The sequence below is a fragment of the Hippopotamus amphibius genome, chromosome 2, assembly GCF_030028045.1.
Source record: "Hippopotamus amphibius kiboko isolate mHipAmp2 chromosome 2, mHipAmp2.hap2, whole genome shotgun sequence".
NCBI lineage: Eukaryota > Metazoa > Chordata > Mammalia > Artiodactyla > Hippopotamidae > Hippopotamus > Hippopotamus amphibius.
In genome coordinates, this window is record NC_080187.1 from 204,237,679 (window position 1) to 204,257,352 (window position 19,674).

General features: G+C 45.8%; 1 protein-coding gene across 3 annotated transcripts in view; it reads left to right on the top strand.

Annotated features, from left to right (window-relative positions):
- Positions 1-19,674, top strand: part of TLN2 (talin 2) — a 452,015-nt gene that overhangs the window by 344,306 nt on the left and 88,035 nt on the right. For all 3 annotated transcript variants that reach the window (XM_057722678.1, XM_057722677.1, XM_057722679.1), the window contains 7 exons: positions 5,210-5,418; positions 6,318-6,437; positions 7,495-7,692; positions 8,715-8,854; positions 15,730-15,823; positions 17,770-17,859; positions 19,464-19,586. In XM_057722678.1, the coding sequence (XP_057578661.1) occupies positions 5,210-5,418; positions 6,318-6,437; positions 7,495-7,692; positions 8,715-8,854; positions 15,730-15,823; positions 17,770-17,859; positions 19,464-19,586 (974 nt within the window). The remainder of the gene's footprint in view (positions 1-5,209; positions 5,419-6,317; positions 6,438-7,494; positions 7,693-8,714; positions 8,855-15,729; positions 15,824-17,769; positions 17,860-19,463; positions 19,587-19,674) is intronic.

Genomic DNA, 19,674 nt, shown 5'->3' on the forward strand with positions numbered 1-19,674 from the left:
TATGAGTGGAAATGAACCAACTGGATATTGTAAAGTCTGTTTCGAGTTTACCTTCTAGGGTGTAGCTCTTTGTGCCTCCTGTCCAAACTTCTCTGTTGTTTATGAGGGCCATTCTGATTGTTGAGCTCAGAACTATGCTTCTTTTATCTTCCCAGCCCCATGGGATTTTGGAAAGTTTTGCTCAGCCTCTCAGCTTCTGGGCAGCAGTTTACGAATTAGAAAATGCCTTGAGGGTGAAGGCAGCGCTGTACTCATTTCTGTGTGCTTTCTTTCTCTTCAAGACCTTGGCTCTCTTTACATTGGTTCCTTGGTATCTCTCCAGTGCCTTCAAACAGATGTGTTTTTCCAGTGTTGCTAGTTGTTTCTCTGAAGGGGAGGGTTCACCTGCAATAAATTATTCTACCAGTCACTACAAGGAAAATCTTCTTTGATGTTTTAAAAACTGTGTATATTTATTACTTTGAAAATAAAAGCACAACAGGAGCACAAAAGGAGTTAACAGCATAGTGTAACATAGTATCTGTGACAATGAGTATGTACCAATTCTGTCCTCATGAGAGGGTGAGGGAAAGTTCCAAAGCAGAATTGACACCTGATTAGGGTGTTAAGGATTATTACAACTCACTTAGCATCCAAGGAGAAAGAAAAGTGTGTGTAAATTCTTAAAAGCATAGGGCATATAAGAGATGTAGTGTCAAGAATTCCTACACGTTCCTGAAATCTTGCCAGATTTTGTGTAGATGATGAAATGGATTTCTAATGAACTGCTTTACAAGTTGCATCATCCAGTACTGATAACATCAGGATTTCGGACTGTCTAGTTGGTGTCTGAAGATCAGCCTAGAAGTAGCCCCATTTTGTCTTGGCAGGCGCCAGCTAGGTGGTGGAGGACTTAGGAACAGCATATGTGAAGTCCCAAAGGCAGGAGAAGAAGGCTGATCAAATGAAGTGAGAAGCGTCCAAGTAGAAGGCAGGGAGACAGGGAGTGAGAAGATAAGGCTGGAAAAGGTAGGCTGGAGTCAGATCCTAAAAGGCCTCATAAGCCAACCTAAATAAATTGAAATTTAACCTTAGAGCGTGTGAAAATGCTGAAGAGTTTGCATCCATGGACACAGTCTAGATTGCTCTTTGGGGCAGGTTGCCCTTCCTCTCATGTGTGGATAAACTGGAGGGAAACAGAGTTGCAGGCAGGGAGACCGACGAGAAAGCTGTTGCATTCATCCGCGTAAGAGATGATAGTGGCCTGTAGTGGAGATGAAAAGATGGATTAAAGAAAAAGAGACCTGACAGTTGTTGGTGATGGATTAGAAGTTGCAGGAATGGGACTAAGGAAAGTAACATGGACAGCTCCAAGTTTAGCCTGATAGCTGAACGAAGAGTTGTATGAATCACTGTGATGGAAACGCTGGGTCACTGGCAGGCAGGCTGAGGGCTGGAGTTTAGAGATGTCAGGTTCAACTTTAAGTGGATTCAATTTGAAATCCCTGCAGGATATCCATGGAGAAGTGCCCCTTAGAAAGCTAGATATTTGCCTCTGGAACTCAGTAGAGAAGTCTGGGCTGGAGATAAATACTTTTAAATGTTTAATAAAATGATAGTGGTTGAAAGCACGAGGGTAGATAAGTTTGCCTAAGGAAGAGTGGTAGAGTGAGAAATAACCCAGATATAACCCTGCAGAACCCAAGTATTTAAGGAGAAGGCTGAGCATTAGAAATCTTTGAAAGAAACAAGAACATGCAGCCTTGGAGAGAGCAAGGAAACCAGGAGAGAGGGATGTCTCTCGACTCACAGAGATAATTGCTGCCTAGAAAGACACTGAAGAGAGGGACTTAAGAAGCATCCACGGGCGTAAGAAAAAACAAAATCACGACTCTCCCTGTTGAAGGCAATTTCAGGAAAGTTGAAAAAGGGATGGGAAGCAAGGAGAGCGTGCATGTGTGGACAGTTTCTCCCTGGGTGTCAGGTGGTCCCTCGTCCACACCTGAGATGTGTGGGATATTCAGAAGTTACACACGAGCTGCCACTGGTCTGGATTCTGATGCAGATGTGGTTTTCTTTGGCCAGTACAAGTGTTCAAAATGCATTTCTTCTCGGCTAAGTACAGTCACACAGACAGATCGCTTTCCGGATCCTTTGGGACAGATTAAAAAATCTTGCATACCTGGTTTTTACTTTATGAGTTTGATACGTGGTCTCATGCTGTCTACACACAATCTACATGAATTCTGATCGGGGATAATTACTGTTACAAAGAAGTCCCCTGTATTTCACATGGCTAATGTGTCTCCCTAAGACTCTGCTGCTGAATATAATTTGAGATCTAGACGGCGGGAATATTGGGAATGTCATCTCTGTCTTCCAAGGACTGTGGTTATTGAAACAGGTAGCCTGCTTCAGGGTTTCCCACTGGCAGTCGTCGGGTGTGTTGCACCCTTGACTACAGGAACAGTTCCCGTGTGGAGGGTGGTGGTTGCTGGGAGGGCTGGCCCAGATGCTCCTCATCACCATTGAGAACGTTGCTGTGAATTCAGCCACATAGAACCTTGGATGTTCATTGGGCTCCCTGGCATCTGGGGGCCTTGTTTCATCCTTGTGTTGGTGTGGCTTCCACTTTCTGGGAAACCTAATCCCTCCGAAGAGGATCCTTGAGGTGCCTTGAGATTTCATAGTGAGTCCTCAGCCAAAAAACACATGGGGTGGGTATACCTCGGCTTTTGAAATTCCGCTTTTCTGGTTCTGCCTTTTAGAAAAGTTGTCTGAGTCTATAAAAGGCTTTTCAGTAAGTGATTTTTGCATGAACATGACTTTTCTAATTGGACATGATAAATGTTTTTTTCTTCCAAAATCATACAACTCAAATAGAAATAGATTCAAGGGTCCACGTGGTAACTAAGAAGGCAAGAGAAGAGGTCTAGAAATCAGTCTAGTGGTCAGAGCTGTGGTCTCAGCCTCTCCAAAAACCTGTGGGAAACTGAGGCCCAGAGGGACAAGGCAGCAGCAGTTTAGTCCACACAGCTCAGCAGCAGCAGAGCTGGGTGAGGTCTTAACCACACCCGATGGGTGCCCTTCTGAGCGAGGACGTCTTTCCGTCCTGTGCCAGAAGCTTCAACATAAAACACAGAGACTCTTCTACTCGGCTTGTTTCTCTCCTTCCCCTTCGCTTTATTTATCTTCATGTTTCTTCCTCTGCCGTAGAAAACACTTTGTTTAAAACACGTTCATTCCACATGCTGTGCCCAGAAGTGCCGTGTGATAAATGGTAGATTGGCAGCTTTGTAATTTGCCTTGATTAGCTTGTCGCGTTATGTCCCAGCTGTGTGACTTCCTAGATATTTACAGCCAGTGTGCCGTGCTGCGAAGTTGTTCAGTGGATCCAGGGCCTTTCAGCTCTTTACTGCATTACGGTGCCTCGTCCCCAGGAAGGAGAGGACCACCTGCTGCCTCTGTGCCCACTCGGCTGAAGCAGCGGCGGTAAGGACCGTGCTTCGTAGTGCCTGGAGACCATCCAGCCAAAGCCTTTAGGTAACAGTCACCTCAAAGTGTGGTGAGAGAGAAATGCACCTGTGACTTTTTCATGCAGGTGTTATGTTCTAACAAGAATCCCTCATAGTTCTCTATGCCAGGGAGCACTGGTGCAGAGCCTGACCCTGAAGTTGAGACGCCAGGAAACCTCAGATTTAAACGCGTGTGCATGGACGAGACGCTTCGCAGCGCTGGGCCTCACCTGAAGCGGTTCGATGAGATGAACTTTGAGGCTGGCTACTCTGCGGTTCGAGGTTCCCCGGGTTCTAGGAGCCTTTGTTACGTGCTTTGGCATTTCCAGTCTTCAGCCTTTTCCTGGGTGCGCCAAGTCTAGGTTCCATGTCGGAAGGCGCCTCTTCTTTCTGTGGGAGGTGGCGGCACGGTAGTTTTTAAGGACTAGTTTATATTTAGAGTTTACCACTGAGTCTCATCATCTTTAGAAGTGAATTTAAAGATGAGCAGGCACTTCACAAAAGAGGATGTCCAAATGGCCATGGAGCATATGAAAAAGTACTCAACATCATTGCTGACTACAGATATAAGGATTAAACCTCAGTGAGGAACCTCCCCAGCGGTCCAGTGGTTAAGACTCCACGCTTCCGCTGCAGGGGGGCACGGGTTGGAGAACTAAGATTCCCCCACGCTATACACCCATCAGAATTGGCTAAAATAAAAAATCTAACAATAGCAAGTTTGGGCCAGGATGTAGAGCAACTGGAACTCTCATATAATGCCGACAGACAATATAATGGTAAAACCATTCTGAAGAAGTTTGGTAGTGTCCTCCAAAGCTAAATATACACTTACTCCATGACCCAGTAATTCAGCTCCTAGATTTAAATCCAGGAGAATCGATTCCATACATCTACCTAAACGCAGGTACGGGAACTTTTCCAGTACCTTTATTCATAACAGTCCACACAGGAATCAGTCCCCAAATGTCCAGCAACAGAAGAATGGATAAGCAGATATTGCTGTGTTGCCATAATGGGATACGACACAGCAAGAAGAAGGAATGAACCACCATGTGCAACAGCATGGGTGAATCCCGAAACCAGACACAAAAGAGAACAGACTGTGTGAGTCCTTCAACACGGGGTTTAAGAACAGGTAGAACTAGTCTAAGGTCATGAAAGCTAGAATAGGGCTTACTTCTGGTGTGAGTGGATATTGACTGGGAAAGGGCACAGGTGATGGAAATGTTCTGTCTCCATCTGGGTGGCAGATACGTGGGTGTACACGTTGGTACAGATTCAGTGAGCTGCCCTGGGAGACTCGTTCTCTTCGTTGTAGGTTATGCCCCGATAAAAATGACTGGAAAGAAAAGTGAATTTGAATGGTTCATCTGTGAGTTGGATCCTGTGCACTTGGTGTTTTAGGTCTAGGCAGTGGGTGTGACGGGAGCCAAGGGAAATTAGTTTTTAGTGTGGTATGTGTTGTAACATCCCTCTTGGAGCAGCCCAGAGCCAGTTGCCTGGGCTACTTCTTTGAGAAGCATATCAGTTCAAATTTTATAGAAAGGAATTTGGAGCCCACCCGTGCCAGGTACTGTCTGAGGAGTCTCCCCTTTCTAGAAGGCTCTGGTCTAGAGGCTTACTCCCAAGTGAAAGTATGACTTTTGGATGGAATCTAAAAGAAAGTCTGGTGAGCTTTCTTTCTTTTTTTTTTTTTTTTTTTGAATCCCCAGGGGTAGCTGCTCGAGAGACGGCCCAAGCTCTGAAAACGCTGGCCCAGGCTGCCCGGGGGGTGGCCGCCTCTACGAGCGACCCCACGGCCGCACACGCCATGCTAGATTCCGCCCGGGACGTGATGGAGGGCTCGGCCATGCTCATCCAGGAGGCCAAGCAGGCCCTGATCGCACCCGGAGACGCGGACAGTCAGCAGAGACTAGCCCAGGTGAGGCCCGCAGCTGGCGGTCAAGGTCGTCGTTGCGGTGGACGTGTTGGCAGGCTGCTGCCTGGTGTGGGCCCTTTCGGAAGCCCTGCCGAGTAGCCCCGTAATACGAGATCTGCTTCCTTCGGTCCACAGAAAGTGTGCAGGGCTTTGTTGCGACCTGCCCTTGGAACTTGAAGGGCCCGGACACAACATGGTTGTGTTGGGCCTGTGTGTGCTTCCAAGTATCTCCCTCTTCCTAGCCTGGGAGATAGGTAGATATACTTGGTTTAGCCACTCAACGCGTTAAACTCTCTCTGTGCCTGTTCAGATGAGTCTCCCCGGAGAGTGTATACAGGGAGTCTCACACATCCTTAAAAGGCAGCATGTGGGCAACTCCATGTCGGTCTGGCAGTGCTCAGAGCCTCCCGCCAGCCCTTGGGCAGGGAGCGGTGTGGGGGTGGTGGCCCCGGAGGGTCGCTGAGCAGAAATCCATCACAGGCCTGGCTAACTGTGATCCAGAGGGCTCAGGGCCTCCTTCCACCTCCGGACCTCTGCAGGGCTCTCTAGGAGGGAGCTCCTTCTCTTTCTCTTGGTATTGGCTCTCTTTGTTTTAGAACCCGACAGAATGTTAGAGAGTTGTGTTTGCGTCCCAGTCAGGACTTGGCCTGGCTTTGGGAGCAGGTAGGGTGTGCTGTATCACTGTGTCAGACCCTGTGCCAAGACAGGATGTTAACCCCGGTGAGAGGCCTTGATGTGGTGATTTAATGGTAAACAGTGTCAGGCAGATGCGGGCAGGTCATTTCCCCATGTCTTGTAGCTCTGTCTTTAAGCTCTGTCACTGCTCACTCCCTACACATGCGCAAGGATGTTTGCACTGAGAGCTGCTTTCTGATGGGGCTCTTCTCCCTCTGTGTATTCAGGTGGCCAAAGCCGTCTCTCACTCCTTGAATAACTGCGTGAATTGCCTCCCTGGGCAGAAGGATGTGGATGTGGCCTTGAAGAGCATCGGGGAGTCAAGCAAGAAGCTGCTGGTGGACTCGGTGAGAGGTTTTGTCTCGAGAAGGGGTGCCTGGGCTCACCTTCGGTGTGGGTGGAGTCTTGTCTCCCCCAGGGGACCTCTGAGCAGCCAGCCTTTCCCTCAGGGGTCCTGTTTTTACTGCCGATTTGGCTTTGCCTTGTTTTGCTGTCTGATCTGCCGAGTTCCCAGGTGGAGCTTCTAAAGTTTACTTTTTCTTTGAGCCCATGTTGTTGTTTGCTCTCGGATCATCCCGGTGAGACAGGGACCGGGGTGGGGGGGTGTATATGATCATCTGACTTCTTATCAGGACATCTCAGGCAGTGACACTCAGGCGAGAAAGGGATACACGGGTCCAGAACTCACTGAGCGAGGGAGTAGTCTGTGGAATTTCACTTTGGGGCCTGCTCCCTTCCCTGTTTTGTGAGCCCCTTTGGGGGAACTTGGCCTTGTTCTCCTTTGGTTCTTCTATGCTGGGTGCCTGGCCCATACCAGGCATGCAAGCAATGGGCGTGGTAGGACTAATATAATCTAGCTTAACTCTCTCGAACTTTTCACACACAGTTACAGCTCTGCTAGTGGCACTTCTATGGAAAAGCTATTCAATATATTGTTAGCAAAGACCAACTGATGAATGAAACTGATGGCTATTAGTTTGGAAGAATAGGATTTAAAGTTTAATAGCATCCGCCTGTTAGTTCCAGAAAGCTAAACCTTTGAGAGTTTCCATCTGAGAAAGCCAAGGCAGAGTGCTGGTTCAGAGAGTGGATCCCGGGGTCACATTGCCCAGGTGTGAATCCTGGCTCTGCCACCTAGGAGACCAGAGGCCCTGAGGAAAGCTGTCCTTACCATTTTTAGATCCACCATGTCTAGCACTGAATAGGTGTTCAATAAAATTAAGTGAATGAGTGAATGTATATATTTTGAACATCAAACTTAACATGGGCTCAGACCACGCAGTGCCTTTAAGTCTAGATGACTCACAGATGCATCCCTGGAGAGTCTGTCTCTGCTCTGCAACGTCTACCTTTGTTTCTCCTATGCAAAGTAAAGCTCCTGCAACGTGCCTTCTCTTCCCACAGTTACCTCCGAGCACGAAGCCTTTCCAGGAAGCCCAGAGTGAACTGAACCAAGCGGCGGCCGATCTGAACCAGTCTGCAGGTGAAGTGGTCCATGCCACCCGGGGCCAGAGCGGAGAGCTGGCCGCAGCCTCCGGGAAGTTCAGCGATGATTTCGACGAATTCCTTGACGCTGGCATTGAGATGGCGGGCCAGGCTCAGGTGAGGGTGGGGGTGACTGAGTGGAGTTGACCCTTGCCTCTTGTCTCTGGTGGACCGTCAGCCCCTGAGGCCAAGTGGCAAACAGGAGCAGGGAAGCCGTGAGCAGCCCGCACCTTTACATTGCCTGTGCTACTCAGAGAGCCCCATGAGCTCACAGGAATGGCATTCCCAAAGACACTGTTAGCTTCTGTGTGAAGTGCTTCCTGGAGATGATGGATAACTTTTCCCACAATCTTCCAACAGAGCTCATCATTTTATTTATGCTTTTTGGAGGGCGGGCAGCTCTGTATCCTATACTTCAAATGTGGTATAATACTGTGAAAACATGTGTTTGAGGTTCGGTGAGTCCATTTGAAAAGGCTATGTCTGATCCTGAGTGTCAAGTGATTCAAAATTACCTCCTTCAGATGAACAGATAAACCGCTTGTTTAGAACAAGGGAGCATGACCGGTCTGGGGTCAGCTTATGGAGCTGTTATTTTTTTTTTTGCAAGCTCCTGTGAACTCCCGAAAAGAGGTACCCAGGGTGTCTTTTACTCTGTTACCTACAAAGGCTTGTTTCTCGGATGGCAAGCCAGGTGAGAAGTGTATCCTTTGCAGAGTCGGGAGCTTCTGGGATGCAGTCAGCTCTGAATGTCCAGACAGTGACGGTCGTTTGTGCCAGGCTGGGACGGATGAGCCCCTTGACAACTCCAGCATTGTTGAGCAAGATGCTGGAATTGTGGCCTGGTCTGCGCACTCACTATCTCGCTCTCCCCGCTCCTCCCGCCCCCATTGAAGCCCACGCTTGTTAGACAGTGCAGCTCTTGGCTGACTGACTTGGGATGGATTTCTGTCCTATTGTGTGCATCTTGGTCTGGGCATCTGTTTGGGGAACGGTAAACACTGGGCAGAGTCTCGACAAGTTAGGCATTTGCATACTAATTGGGCTTGATGAAGTCTAGACAGATAACCTGCTTCTGTTTCAGGGTGCTAGGAGAAATGGACAGCCCCTAATGACTCTGGCTCCTTTTGACCTTCCAGACGAAAGAAGACCAGATCCAAGTGATCGGGAACCTCAAGAATATCTCGATGGCATCCAGCAAGCTGCTGTTAGCTGCCAAGTCTCTCTCTGTAGACCCGGGAGCCCCCAATGCGAAAAATCTCCTGGCCGCAGCTGCAAGGTAAGAAGGGGACAAAGTGGGCTTTCATGTGTGGTTAAATAACGTCAGTGTTTGCAAGGTCCTCCTGACATCCTGCTACTTTTGCTGAGGGAAGAAGTGGTGCTGACCTTCTGTTGTCAGAGTTGGAGGCAAGAATGACAGAGACACTGGTGTCTTATTAAACGGGCTCATTTGCATGTGCTTTATCCACGAAAGATGCCTTCTGTCTTCTCTTAAAGCCTTTTCAGGAGGACTTGCTTAGACTTAAGGCCCTCATTGATTTATAAACATGGTGGCATAAATAGATTTTTTTTGTAAGCAGTGTTAATATCTTTCAGATTATGAAAGTAATGTAGGTTCACTAAAAAGAAATCAGAAGATGCTGAAAAGTGTAAAAAATCCGATACTCAACTAACCATTCAACATCCCTTGAGTTCTTGCTATGTGCCTGGCACCAGTGTTAATTAGGTGGATTTAAACATGTTCACTTGGTCACGTGCAGAAGGGTTCTAGCTCAGAATGAATGGGGTGGTGGTGGGAGGAAATTGTTTTTGGAAATATATTAAAACATGAATCTGAATTTGGGATGATGTCAGTGTCCTTCTTTCCTGTTGTTTCCACCCAAGGAAGTGGGTAATACAATACAATTTCTGCTCCAGGGCCACTCTGGCAATTTAGTTCAATAACCAGTGATTGAATGCTGATAGCTGGAGAAACTGCAGTGACAGCCCAGGAAGATTTTATATTGGCAAGCCCACATTCGTAGTCCTGAACTGAGAGGGTAGGGTATTTTATTTTTCTGTGGTGGTGTAGGCCTGTTTTCTTAGCATTACTTGATATCACTTTATATATAGGAAAACTAACAGCAGTGAGAGATTAAATGCAGGAGAATTAGGATACATGGCATAACTGGAAACATTTTCAAAATGTGCAGATTAGCGATTTTTAAAAAGCGTGGCTTGAATTCTACTTAAGATTTTTTAAACTTGGTTTTGTTTGCTTATTTGCTTTTTAATCATCTTTCTCTCTCCTGGCTTTTTTTTTAAGTTGTCAGAATCAGGAGGCCTGAATTCCATCTAGTCCAAGGTTTAGTGCTTGACTAACTAGGTTACATTGGTCAGGTCACTCAACCTGTCTAAACTTTCCCATTTGCAAAACAGTGGTGTGTATAGACTACATTGTCTGAAGCTCTGTTCGGTTCTCAATATATAAGGTAGCATGGTACCACTGGTTAAAACCTGTCTCTGGTCTCCTCTTTGCTTGTAGTGTTTGTTTGTTTGTTTGTTTATGGGGGGATTAGATAATTTCAGAGCAGTTGCCTTCAGAACCTTTGAGTTTCTTCATTTATTCCCAGATACATACTTTACCTTCAAACAATAGCTAGCGCCACTAGGTGAAAGGGAAAATATCCTCCCCACATCTCCCCACCTCAGTCTTAGGCTTTGCTTGTGATTGTTCCAGTAGGTGAGTGCCCTTTTGGGGTAGTGGTGGGGATGAGGAGGGACGATGATAGTCTTCTCTGTTGTGCAGCTGTTTCTGATCTAAAACCCTCTTAATCCTTCTTTTTTCCTACAAACAACCTTCAGATACGGCGACTGATGTTTCCAGGTATCTGAACTCAGATGTTTTTCATTGTCTTAATTTTTTCATATCATTTCAAAATTACAGTTTCCAACTTAGAGCATGTTGTCGACTCTCTTAAATTGTAGGAAGGAGGGGAGAGTATAAATTGGCCTTTTGAAACCCAAGTAGAGCAGGGAATCCGGGACCTGAAAACATGTTGCTGGTGTCCTGGCTCTGTGAATGTCCGAACGCCCCCTGCTGGTGACATTGAGGAAGTGGCTTGGAGGCGAGGTGAAAAGCTTTCTTTGCGTCTGTCTGTCCTGGCTTTCAGCAGTTGACAGAATTCTCAGCCTGTTGGTTTCATAGCCAAGTCAGCACTCAGAAATCATCACGTGAACTGATAGTCTTGGGCCGGAACTGCTGCAGGAAGTTGGCTTCTCCTTGGCTTCTTGGCACATTGCTGGCAAGCTCTGCTCCCTGGGGTGGTTTCCCAGCAGAAGCTCGAGCCAGGTCAAGTGAGTCAGGCAGCTCCTCTTGGGGGTTAAAGCTCTGCCTACCTGGGGTGCATTCATTCATTCTCTTGTTACTTCATTTGTTCATTAAACAGATTTTTACCACATGTCTGATATGGGCCCGGCCCAGCACTGGGTGCTGGCCACACACTTTAAGCCTGAGACAGCCCTGGTGGAGTTAGGATGGGGGCATACGCAGGGCATGCCACCTTCATTCTATCTGGGCCTCTCAACAGTCCTGCGCGTAAGTGCCTTTGGGGTTGGGCAGCAGGGATGTGACTGCTGTTGTCCTCATCTTCAGTCCCACTGCCCTCCCTGTTCTTGAGACAGCCATGCCCTGCCTGTCCTTCATGTGAATGTCCCCAAAGGCCCCAGAGATGCTACTGTGGGGCCCCAGGCCTGGACCAACTCAGCCCCGGCCTGCTCCTCTGTCCGTAGACTTGAACCCTTTCTTTGTCCTTTCTAGTCTGCATGATCCTTCCTGCTTTAGGGAACAGTGGTTTACTTCTGGGAGAGCAGCAGAGTTTGTGTGCTTTTCCCTCTGCTTGTCGTTCTGCATCTGAGCCCAGTTACATCTGAGGAAGCTGGTCCCTTGGTTTCCAATGTCTCGTGGGGAGCGAGTCATTTTCTGTTGAGTGTCGGGCTTGTTCATCTTCTTCCTGTGTAACTGCTTAGCGCTGGCTCTTTCCTGGCAAGGTGGGTGGGGCTGGAGACCCTTTGTGAGGCGTTCATCAGCCTTTTCCCTGCCTGGGGGCTGGTCTGATGCTCCCTAAACTCAGTCAACAAAGTGGAAAACCAGTTGGCAGTGGCAAAAGGAGGGAGTGTCCTGCCTCTGAGCACCTCCCCCAAGCTGCTGTTCACACCACAGTCACCCTGGCCAGAAGGACTCCCAGGCTGAAGACTTGACGCCCACAGCTGCCAGCATCGGGACCATCCTAGGCCACCAGTTCAGTTGCTTTCCAGTCCCCCAAGGGCTCCCTAGGACCTTGCAGGAGGCGCAGGCTCCTCCTGGGCTGCCCTTTGCTTTGAAGTTCCTGCCAGGCAGGAGTCTTCCTGTATCCAGAGATGGTGAAAAAGGATGACCCAGCAAGCAGCACTTCCATGCTGTACAGTAGAAAAATGCACACTGGGCCTTCTTCTGTCTCTTGGTCTCCTCTAGAATATTCTGTTCCCGTTACCCAAATTGGGATCCCTCTGAGCCCTGGCTTTCCAATTGCTCTGGTCCGTGTCAGACCTTCCCCCATAGGCAGAACCCATGCCCATGGTGGAGGCTGTAATTTTCTTTCTTTGGCTCCCAACAGGTCCTGCCTGTGTCTGGCTGATCCTGTCTGGTGTCACACCCCCATCACTGCTTCCTCTGGCTCACCTTTATGTCACGTCTGTTCATTGTCTTGTCTCTCCAACTAGATTGCAAGCGCCTTGCTTTCCTAGAGAGACTTAAACTATATTAACTTTACTCCCCATGCCTTGCGCATGGTGGGACCCAGGGAATACTGACAGGTGAATTTCAGGTTGCTCTTTCCTGCCTTCCTAAGCACATCCACGCTTGAGGAAGGGAATTGTCTGAAGTTGCTTTATTCCCCTCCAAGCTCGCTATCAGATGATTTGTGTTTCATAGATAATCGAAAGCACAAATTGGTTGATTTTCTTCTCTCACCTCTGCCCCAATTCCGTGTCTATATAAAATTTCCTTCCAGAGCTTGTAAACTCATGTCTGAATCAATTTAGTACCTCTGAACACTAAATGATTTGTAGGTTAGAAACCCTTTAACATCTGAGGTTGTAGATCCCAGGTTTTTAAAAACAGAGAGTGGCTAAATATGCTTAGATAAAGAATGAATTACAGAGAAACACTATCTCTAGATGGTGGAATTAGGGTTATTTAACTTTTTGTATTTTTTAAAATAAACTTGTTTGACTTTGACCATTACCCAAAAAGTGTGGGGAAAATAAAAGTAACTACAATTCAAGCCTATTTGGATTTACATAGGACAGAGGGAGGAGCAGCTAATTTTGGCCTTATTTTTATAACAATGTAACTAGGTTCATTCATAATGCTTTAGTAGAGTTACTGAAATCTTTGCTTTAAGATAATATTATAAAATCACTGTTAACATTGTGTTATATCATTCTGTCACTTTTCTGTTATATGTATATTTACTCTTACAGGTATGGGCTCATATGGTGTATAGGTTTTGTATACTGTTTTATATATAAGGAATATGATATTATGACTTTAATATGGGTACCAAGAATTCTGTTGTAGACTGTACATTTAGTCAGTCCTTTCTTATTGCGTATTTGGGTTGTCTTTAATCCTTTGCTCTTGTAAATAAGTACTGTAGTTTGAAACATAAAAATAGTTTCCCATTGTTAAATCTGTATAACCATGTGCCTCTGTGCCTCAAAGTCTATTATTTAGCTCTGTGATCCAGACTCTAAAATGAGTTATGAGGATAAATGATACCTAAATAATGCTTTTTGGTCATGGATCAGTGTTACCCAAGTGACTCATTCAGACATGCAAAGCTGTGCTGGCAGTGTTATGGATTATCCAATTGCAAACCCTTAGTCTGTTGAGGATTTTTTTAACCTCGAGTTCTTATTTGAACATTTTTCACTTCTAAAAAATAGTTGGAAGAATAGGACAGTGAATAGCTACATATCCTGTGGATTTACCAGTTGTAAACACTTGTTTGTTTTTTGTTTTGGGGGGTTGTTTTGGGGGGTGGGGCTGGTTTTGTAGTTGTTGTTATTGTTGCTGTTGTCTTTTGTTTGTTTCGATTTTTTGCCACAGCATGCAACTTGTGGGATCTTAGCTCCCTGACCAGGGATGGAACCTGGGCCCACGACAGTGAAAGCGCTGAGTCCTAACCACTGCATCGCCAGGGAATTCCCATAAACAGTTTCTAATGGAAAAATCTTTATATGTAAAGACTAGATTTTTAAAAATACATAAATGGGAGACATTGAAAGAAATAAGCTAAATGGAAAGCTTATATGATATGTGGAAATATTCCCCAAACATGTCACCACTTTTGAGGGCTTTGTTATGTTGACACATCCAGCCTGTTCACTCCAAAATGTCTCTTTAAGGCTGCCACGCAGAACACAGTGTTGGGCTCTGTGTTGGGCTCTGGGGGACCCTTCCAGTGACCCTATCATGAACTGCACCCTCCAAAGGTGGTCCCAACTAGAGATTGTCCTTCTGTCTCAGTTGGTCTTGTTTTGCTTTGCTACCTGGAGGACACAGTGCTTCCCCATGACACCTTAGGTAAGCACTTTTCCCCAATAAATGAATCTCTAGAGTCCATCTTGCAAAAACTATTTGGGGATTCTTTCTTGAGTTGAGGAATGTTTTTCTTCTTCCCATCACCATAGCTAAATTTAAAATTCAAAGCAGTAGCTCCTCATCAAATAATTAAGCTGATTGCCTTTGTACATTGGTAACATTTTCCATCTAATTTGATATTCCGTGGGAAGCTGCAAAGCCAATTTAACTAATAAAATGAGGCATCTTTATATTAGGCAGTGTTAATGATTAGCAGCAATGCGTGTCCTATTTTGATTTTGTTTGCTTTAAGTTGCCCGTTAGCCACGGTGGTTACTGACTGTGAATAGAATTCAAGGTCCTGCCAAATGCATGGACCAGTTATGACCCTGCAGAAAAATGGTTTTGAATCTGGTCTTGGAGTCTGATAGACGTGGGTTTAAGTCTTGTTTTCACTCCTTATCTGTAGGATTCCCTTAGGGAAGTGTGTGTGTGTGTGTGTGTGTGTGTGTGTGTGTGTCTTTGTCACTTATGAAAACAAGGGTATTCAAGTTTAATATTTAGTCTAGTTACAGTTATCAGAACAGTGTGGTTTTGGTGAAGGGCTAGACACACAGGTCAGTGGAGTAGAATAGAGTCTAGAAGTGACCTGCATAAATACGGCCAACTGATTGTCAACAAATTTACATCAGCAATTCAATGCAGGAAGGATGCCATTTTACATGGTACTGGAATAATTAGACTTCCATATATCCCCTCCCATTAAAAAAAATCTGGATCCATATTTCACACCTTATTAAAGAAATTAACTCAAAATGGACCATGCCTTTCTAAAATTATCCATGGCTTAACCTAAACAGAGTCTGCCCAGACGGGATGGAACCCTTCCCAACGTAGAAAAAAATCTTGGCTGCGTCTTAAGTTCTGAGAAGGATAGAGACACATAAAAAATCATCTAAGAAACTCTGATTCCTATTAATTTTGACAAAGAAAATAGCTCTTTTAAAGAATAATTTGGGGATAGCTTCTAGGAACTGGTCAGTCATGTAGAAATGAATGGAAAGAAGAGGTTTTAAAATCACAAGGCACAGTTTACAGTATGACTGTTTTAAAATATACAAAATCGTCCAAACTATACAAAGCCTGTCCAAAATAGCCTAGCTCAGATAGTCCTATTCCTTATGGGCTGCTAGTGAAGGATACTGAAAACAGTGTTAATATGAGCTCTTTGCCGTTTGCAACTTTGTTGTGAATTCTTTCTTGTGAATATGTTAGAGAGAGCCACACTTTCTTAAGAGAACTATTAATACTTTTAAGGGTAAATCAGTGAGTAATTGAGAAGCAAGGTGGGGATTCTCTCTTTCTCTTCCCTGGCTGTGGTTTATTTCTGGTTGTTTAGAGCCTTGTGGAAGAGCTCTCACAGGGACCGCAGCCTTGATAGTGAATTAATTGTATTCCTAGCGAACCTACAAAACATTGCTGGGGAAATTACTGTTGACCTTTACAAAGCAAAACAAAAGACACTCTGTCTGTGTCCGTGTCTGTCGCAGAGCCGTGACAGAGAGCATCAATCAGCTCATCACCCTGTGTACCCAGCAAGCTCCTGGCCAGAAGGAATGCGACAACGCCCTGCGGGAGCTCGAGGTGGGTGCCTGGAAAGCTACTGAGGATTTAAGAGTGGCTGTGCGTCTGTCCTTTCCCTCCATGGTCAGGTTCTTCTCCTTTCTTCTTGCCTTTTATCTTTCCTGGGAAACTCTTGGGGCCAAGGTTCCAATCCAAATGGGAAGGAATTAAAGAAAAAAAATTAGATCTGGTGGGGTTATCATCCCTGCTTCCCTGTTTCCACTAAGAGTTATTTTGTTAAAGGATTCTTTATTTTGAACAGGAAGAGGCCTATGGTATCGAGGGTAGGCTGAAGAGAAGCAATTTCTACCTAAAAAGTTTGGGAGTGATTATTCTGGGGCATTTAGGAGAAGCTGGGATAGGTGAGCTTTTTGAGTAAAAATGATTTTTCCAAACATTGTATTTTGTACCACGTAGGGGGCGCATTAGAGAAAACCCAGGAGTAACACATTACTATAGAATCAAGGTGGCTGTGGGGCCCCCAGTGGCCCAGAACACAGTGTGTGTGGGCGCTTACCAATTTATGTTCATACTCAGGGCTTATTTGTAATGGATTTATGCCCATAGAGTATATGTGGGTAAAAAATAAAATCAACGTGCCTGCTTGTTTGTAAAGCAGTGCTCACCAATTCAGGTTATACTGAAACAGGCATATGGTTATCTCAGTAGATATGGGCTGGTGGTACCATAAACTATGTTTAGTTTTCTAAACAGGAATACCCACCATGCCAGAGAGGGTGGGGGTGGGGGGTTCACTGCAGCTTCTGAAGGGCTTGATTGAAGCCTAGTCTGCCAGTGGCAAGAGGCCATTGGCGCAACTGAAAGTGAGTAGAGGCTTGTTACCAGGGGACTGAAGCATTCTAAAAAGAGTGGAGAATGTTTCTTACCTTGGGTGAGTTACTGCCTTATCCTGGTCTGTTCACATTTGCAAATATAAATGCGACATGGGCTGTCGATCTAAATGAGATCTGTTGGCCCAGATGCACATACTCTGTCCCTGAATGGTATCCTTGGTTGCCAAAATTATGGCTATTTCAGTGTTGCTGTTACTAAGGCAGTTTTGATTATCCAAGGAGTGGGAGGAGTTTCTTCAATGAACTGAACCCCTTCTTTATGCAGCCCTCTTTCCCTCAGATCTTTGCTGATGAACTCAGCAGTATCACCGTTGCCTCCCCCCAACCCTTGGTAACTCACATGGCCTTTTTGTTGGCTGTGCCCCGAAAGGCTACTGGGTCTCACTGTACCTTCTCACTCAGTGGGGAGGAGGATGGATGGCTATGTCCCCTGACTTTCCTTCCTTGGAAAAGTCCCTCATAAATGATGATCAAAGGTTATTGCAACATGAAAGCTAGCAACAGTTTTCAGCAGATTGGAGACAAAGGCAGAAGAAGCAAGCCCTGTGCCCAGTTCCTTGATGGAGACCTAAAGAAGATTCAACATTTTCTATACTTTTTAAATTAAAAACAAATGAACCGTTCCAGTGGGCAGTTTTGAGGAGTTACCTTCTTGCATGCCTACCCATTGAAAGGTCCCAGAATTGAAAACTGAGGTCCCTACTAATCAAGAAGAAATGAGTGAACCTGTCTTTGAAGTTTAAACTCCTTGGGATTATCCAGCAGAGAAATTAATCTCATTGACCATGAATATATATTGCCTCCCACTAACTTTCAGATTCTTTAAGAAAAAAATTTCCCCCTTTTGTGGATACCATGCTTTTCCTTCACATTTGAAAACAAGAGATTCTCCTCTCTGTCAAAGCTAACCCAAGACACCCCTACCCCAATCAGAGTGGTGTTGCCCGCAGGAAATCTGAAGTCGTAGGTACTGTGATCTAAATTCCTCTCAAGAGTCTAGGTAATGACCAGAATCCTGTGTATGGAGGGGAAGTTGATAGTTGGTATTTTATGCTGCGTTTCCCTTGTTCTATAAGCCTTGCTTGCTTTTTAAGTCGTGTTGTCCTTCTGTAGACTGTCAAGGGGATGTTGGACAATCCCAATGAACCCGTTAGCGACCTCTCTTACTTTGACTGCATCGAGAGTGTGATGGAAAACTCCAAGGTAAGCCTGGCTGTGCTGTTAGCATGCCTCCTCATCGTGGGGAAGAATTGACACGTGCTTTGTGTGCACTGGCCCGTGGCCCCTCTGCGTGGCTGCCTGTGTCCTAAAGCCTTGTTGTGGCACCCTTTGCGCAGGTGCTTCTCAAACCTGGTCGTGCATTGCAGTAACCTAGGGGAACACAGATTGCTAGGCCACACCCCTGAGTTTCAGTAGATCCCAAGGTCGGGGAGATTGTGCGTTTCTGACAAGTTCCCAGGTCCTGCCATGTGGTCCAGGAGCCACACTATGAGAACCATTGCTTATACCCTATCAGGGATGGGTCTTATTGTGAGTCAGAGCAGATATGTCCTTCACACGGGACTGCTGCTGGGGAAAGCCCTTCAATGACCTTGGCTTCTATGAGACCCTCCTGTGTGTTCTTTTCGCCATCTATCCGTGACTTGCATTCTCAAGGAGAGTGAAAAATTCTGGGTCTTTTGCGGGGGAGGTGCGGGCAGTGAAAATATCTAAGATAATACACAGACCTAAGAAAGTCTGTGTCCTCCCTTCTCCAAATCTTAACTGTGCTCAACAAAAGCTTATTTCTTAGTATTTAATTTAATGTGGGTGGCAATTAGAGAAGGGTGGTCTAAAAAGACTTCTTAGCGAAGCAATAATAATAATATTTTAAAAGGTTGAGAAACACTAATCTATGGTAATAACACCAGTGTTTCTGAGAATGCCTCAAAATTGGGTTAAAATGAAATGCAAGCGAGATGAATGGCATTTCTTTCTGTCCCCATCTAAGATGGCTTCTTGACAAACAAAGAGCTCTGTGTTGGGTTCTAGACTTGGATGTGATGGTCTCCCTAAAGAATTCTGTTAACATCCTTCAGTTCTAAGACCTGTGACCCTGGAAAGTAGGACCTGCCTTCCTGAGGTGTGAGGCGGCCCATAGAAGACACAGCACCAGCTATGGGGCAGGTGCCTTGCCTCTGCCCGGGTGACCTTCTCTCTGACCTTGTGCATGGTGCTTGACCTCTCTGGGTTAGATTCTGAATACTGAAAACCCTTTAAGCTGTTTTTTTAAAGACCACTGATAAAAGAATATACCAGTGGTTTTCAGAATAAGGGGAAATACTTAAAAATTTAGCCTTAGTGTTCAGATTATCTATCTTTCTCTCTATATATACCCCTCTTAGCAAAGACTGTCAATTAATAAATGAATAATATCGGGAAGGGTGTGTCTTCTGCTTTCTGGGTATAGTCTTCACCTACAGCTCGTGAGATATGTCCAATTTTTATATTCTGGGAACTAACAGTTCTCAGTTTGGACCATTCACCCAAGGGCATGCCCTGTATAGATTTTACTTGATTGATCTGTGTATATTAACTGTACCTCCTTGAGCTATAGATAACTTTTGGATGAAAGCTTCATACTCTCATTATTTATTTCTTTTTATGGAACAGAAACAATCTTGAATCTCTTCTTATGGCAAATAAAGGAAAGGAACGGCAAATGCTGTAAATTAGGTGGCCTTGAACATTCAGGTTGGAAGGTAGCCCCTTCACCTCGTGGTCTGCAGGAGTGCTGCTCAGAATACCGCTGGTGGTTTGTTTTGCAGGTTCTGGGCGAGTCGATGGCAGGGATTTCACAGAATGCCAAGACCGGGGACCTCCCTGCCTTTGGGGAGTGTGTGGGGATCGCGTCCAAGGCCCTCTGTGGGCTGACGGAGGCTGCAGCCCAGGTAAGGGACTGGGCCCCGTGCCCCCACGATGGGGGCCTTCCAGCCCTGTCCTGTGCCAGGTCCCTGTGGGAGGCACAGGGGGTTCAGC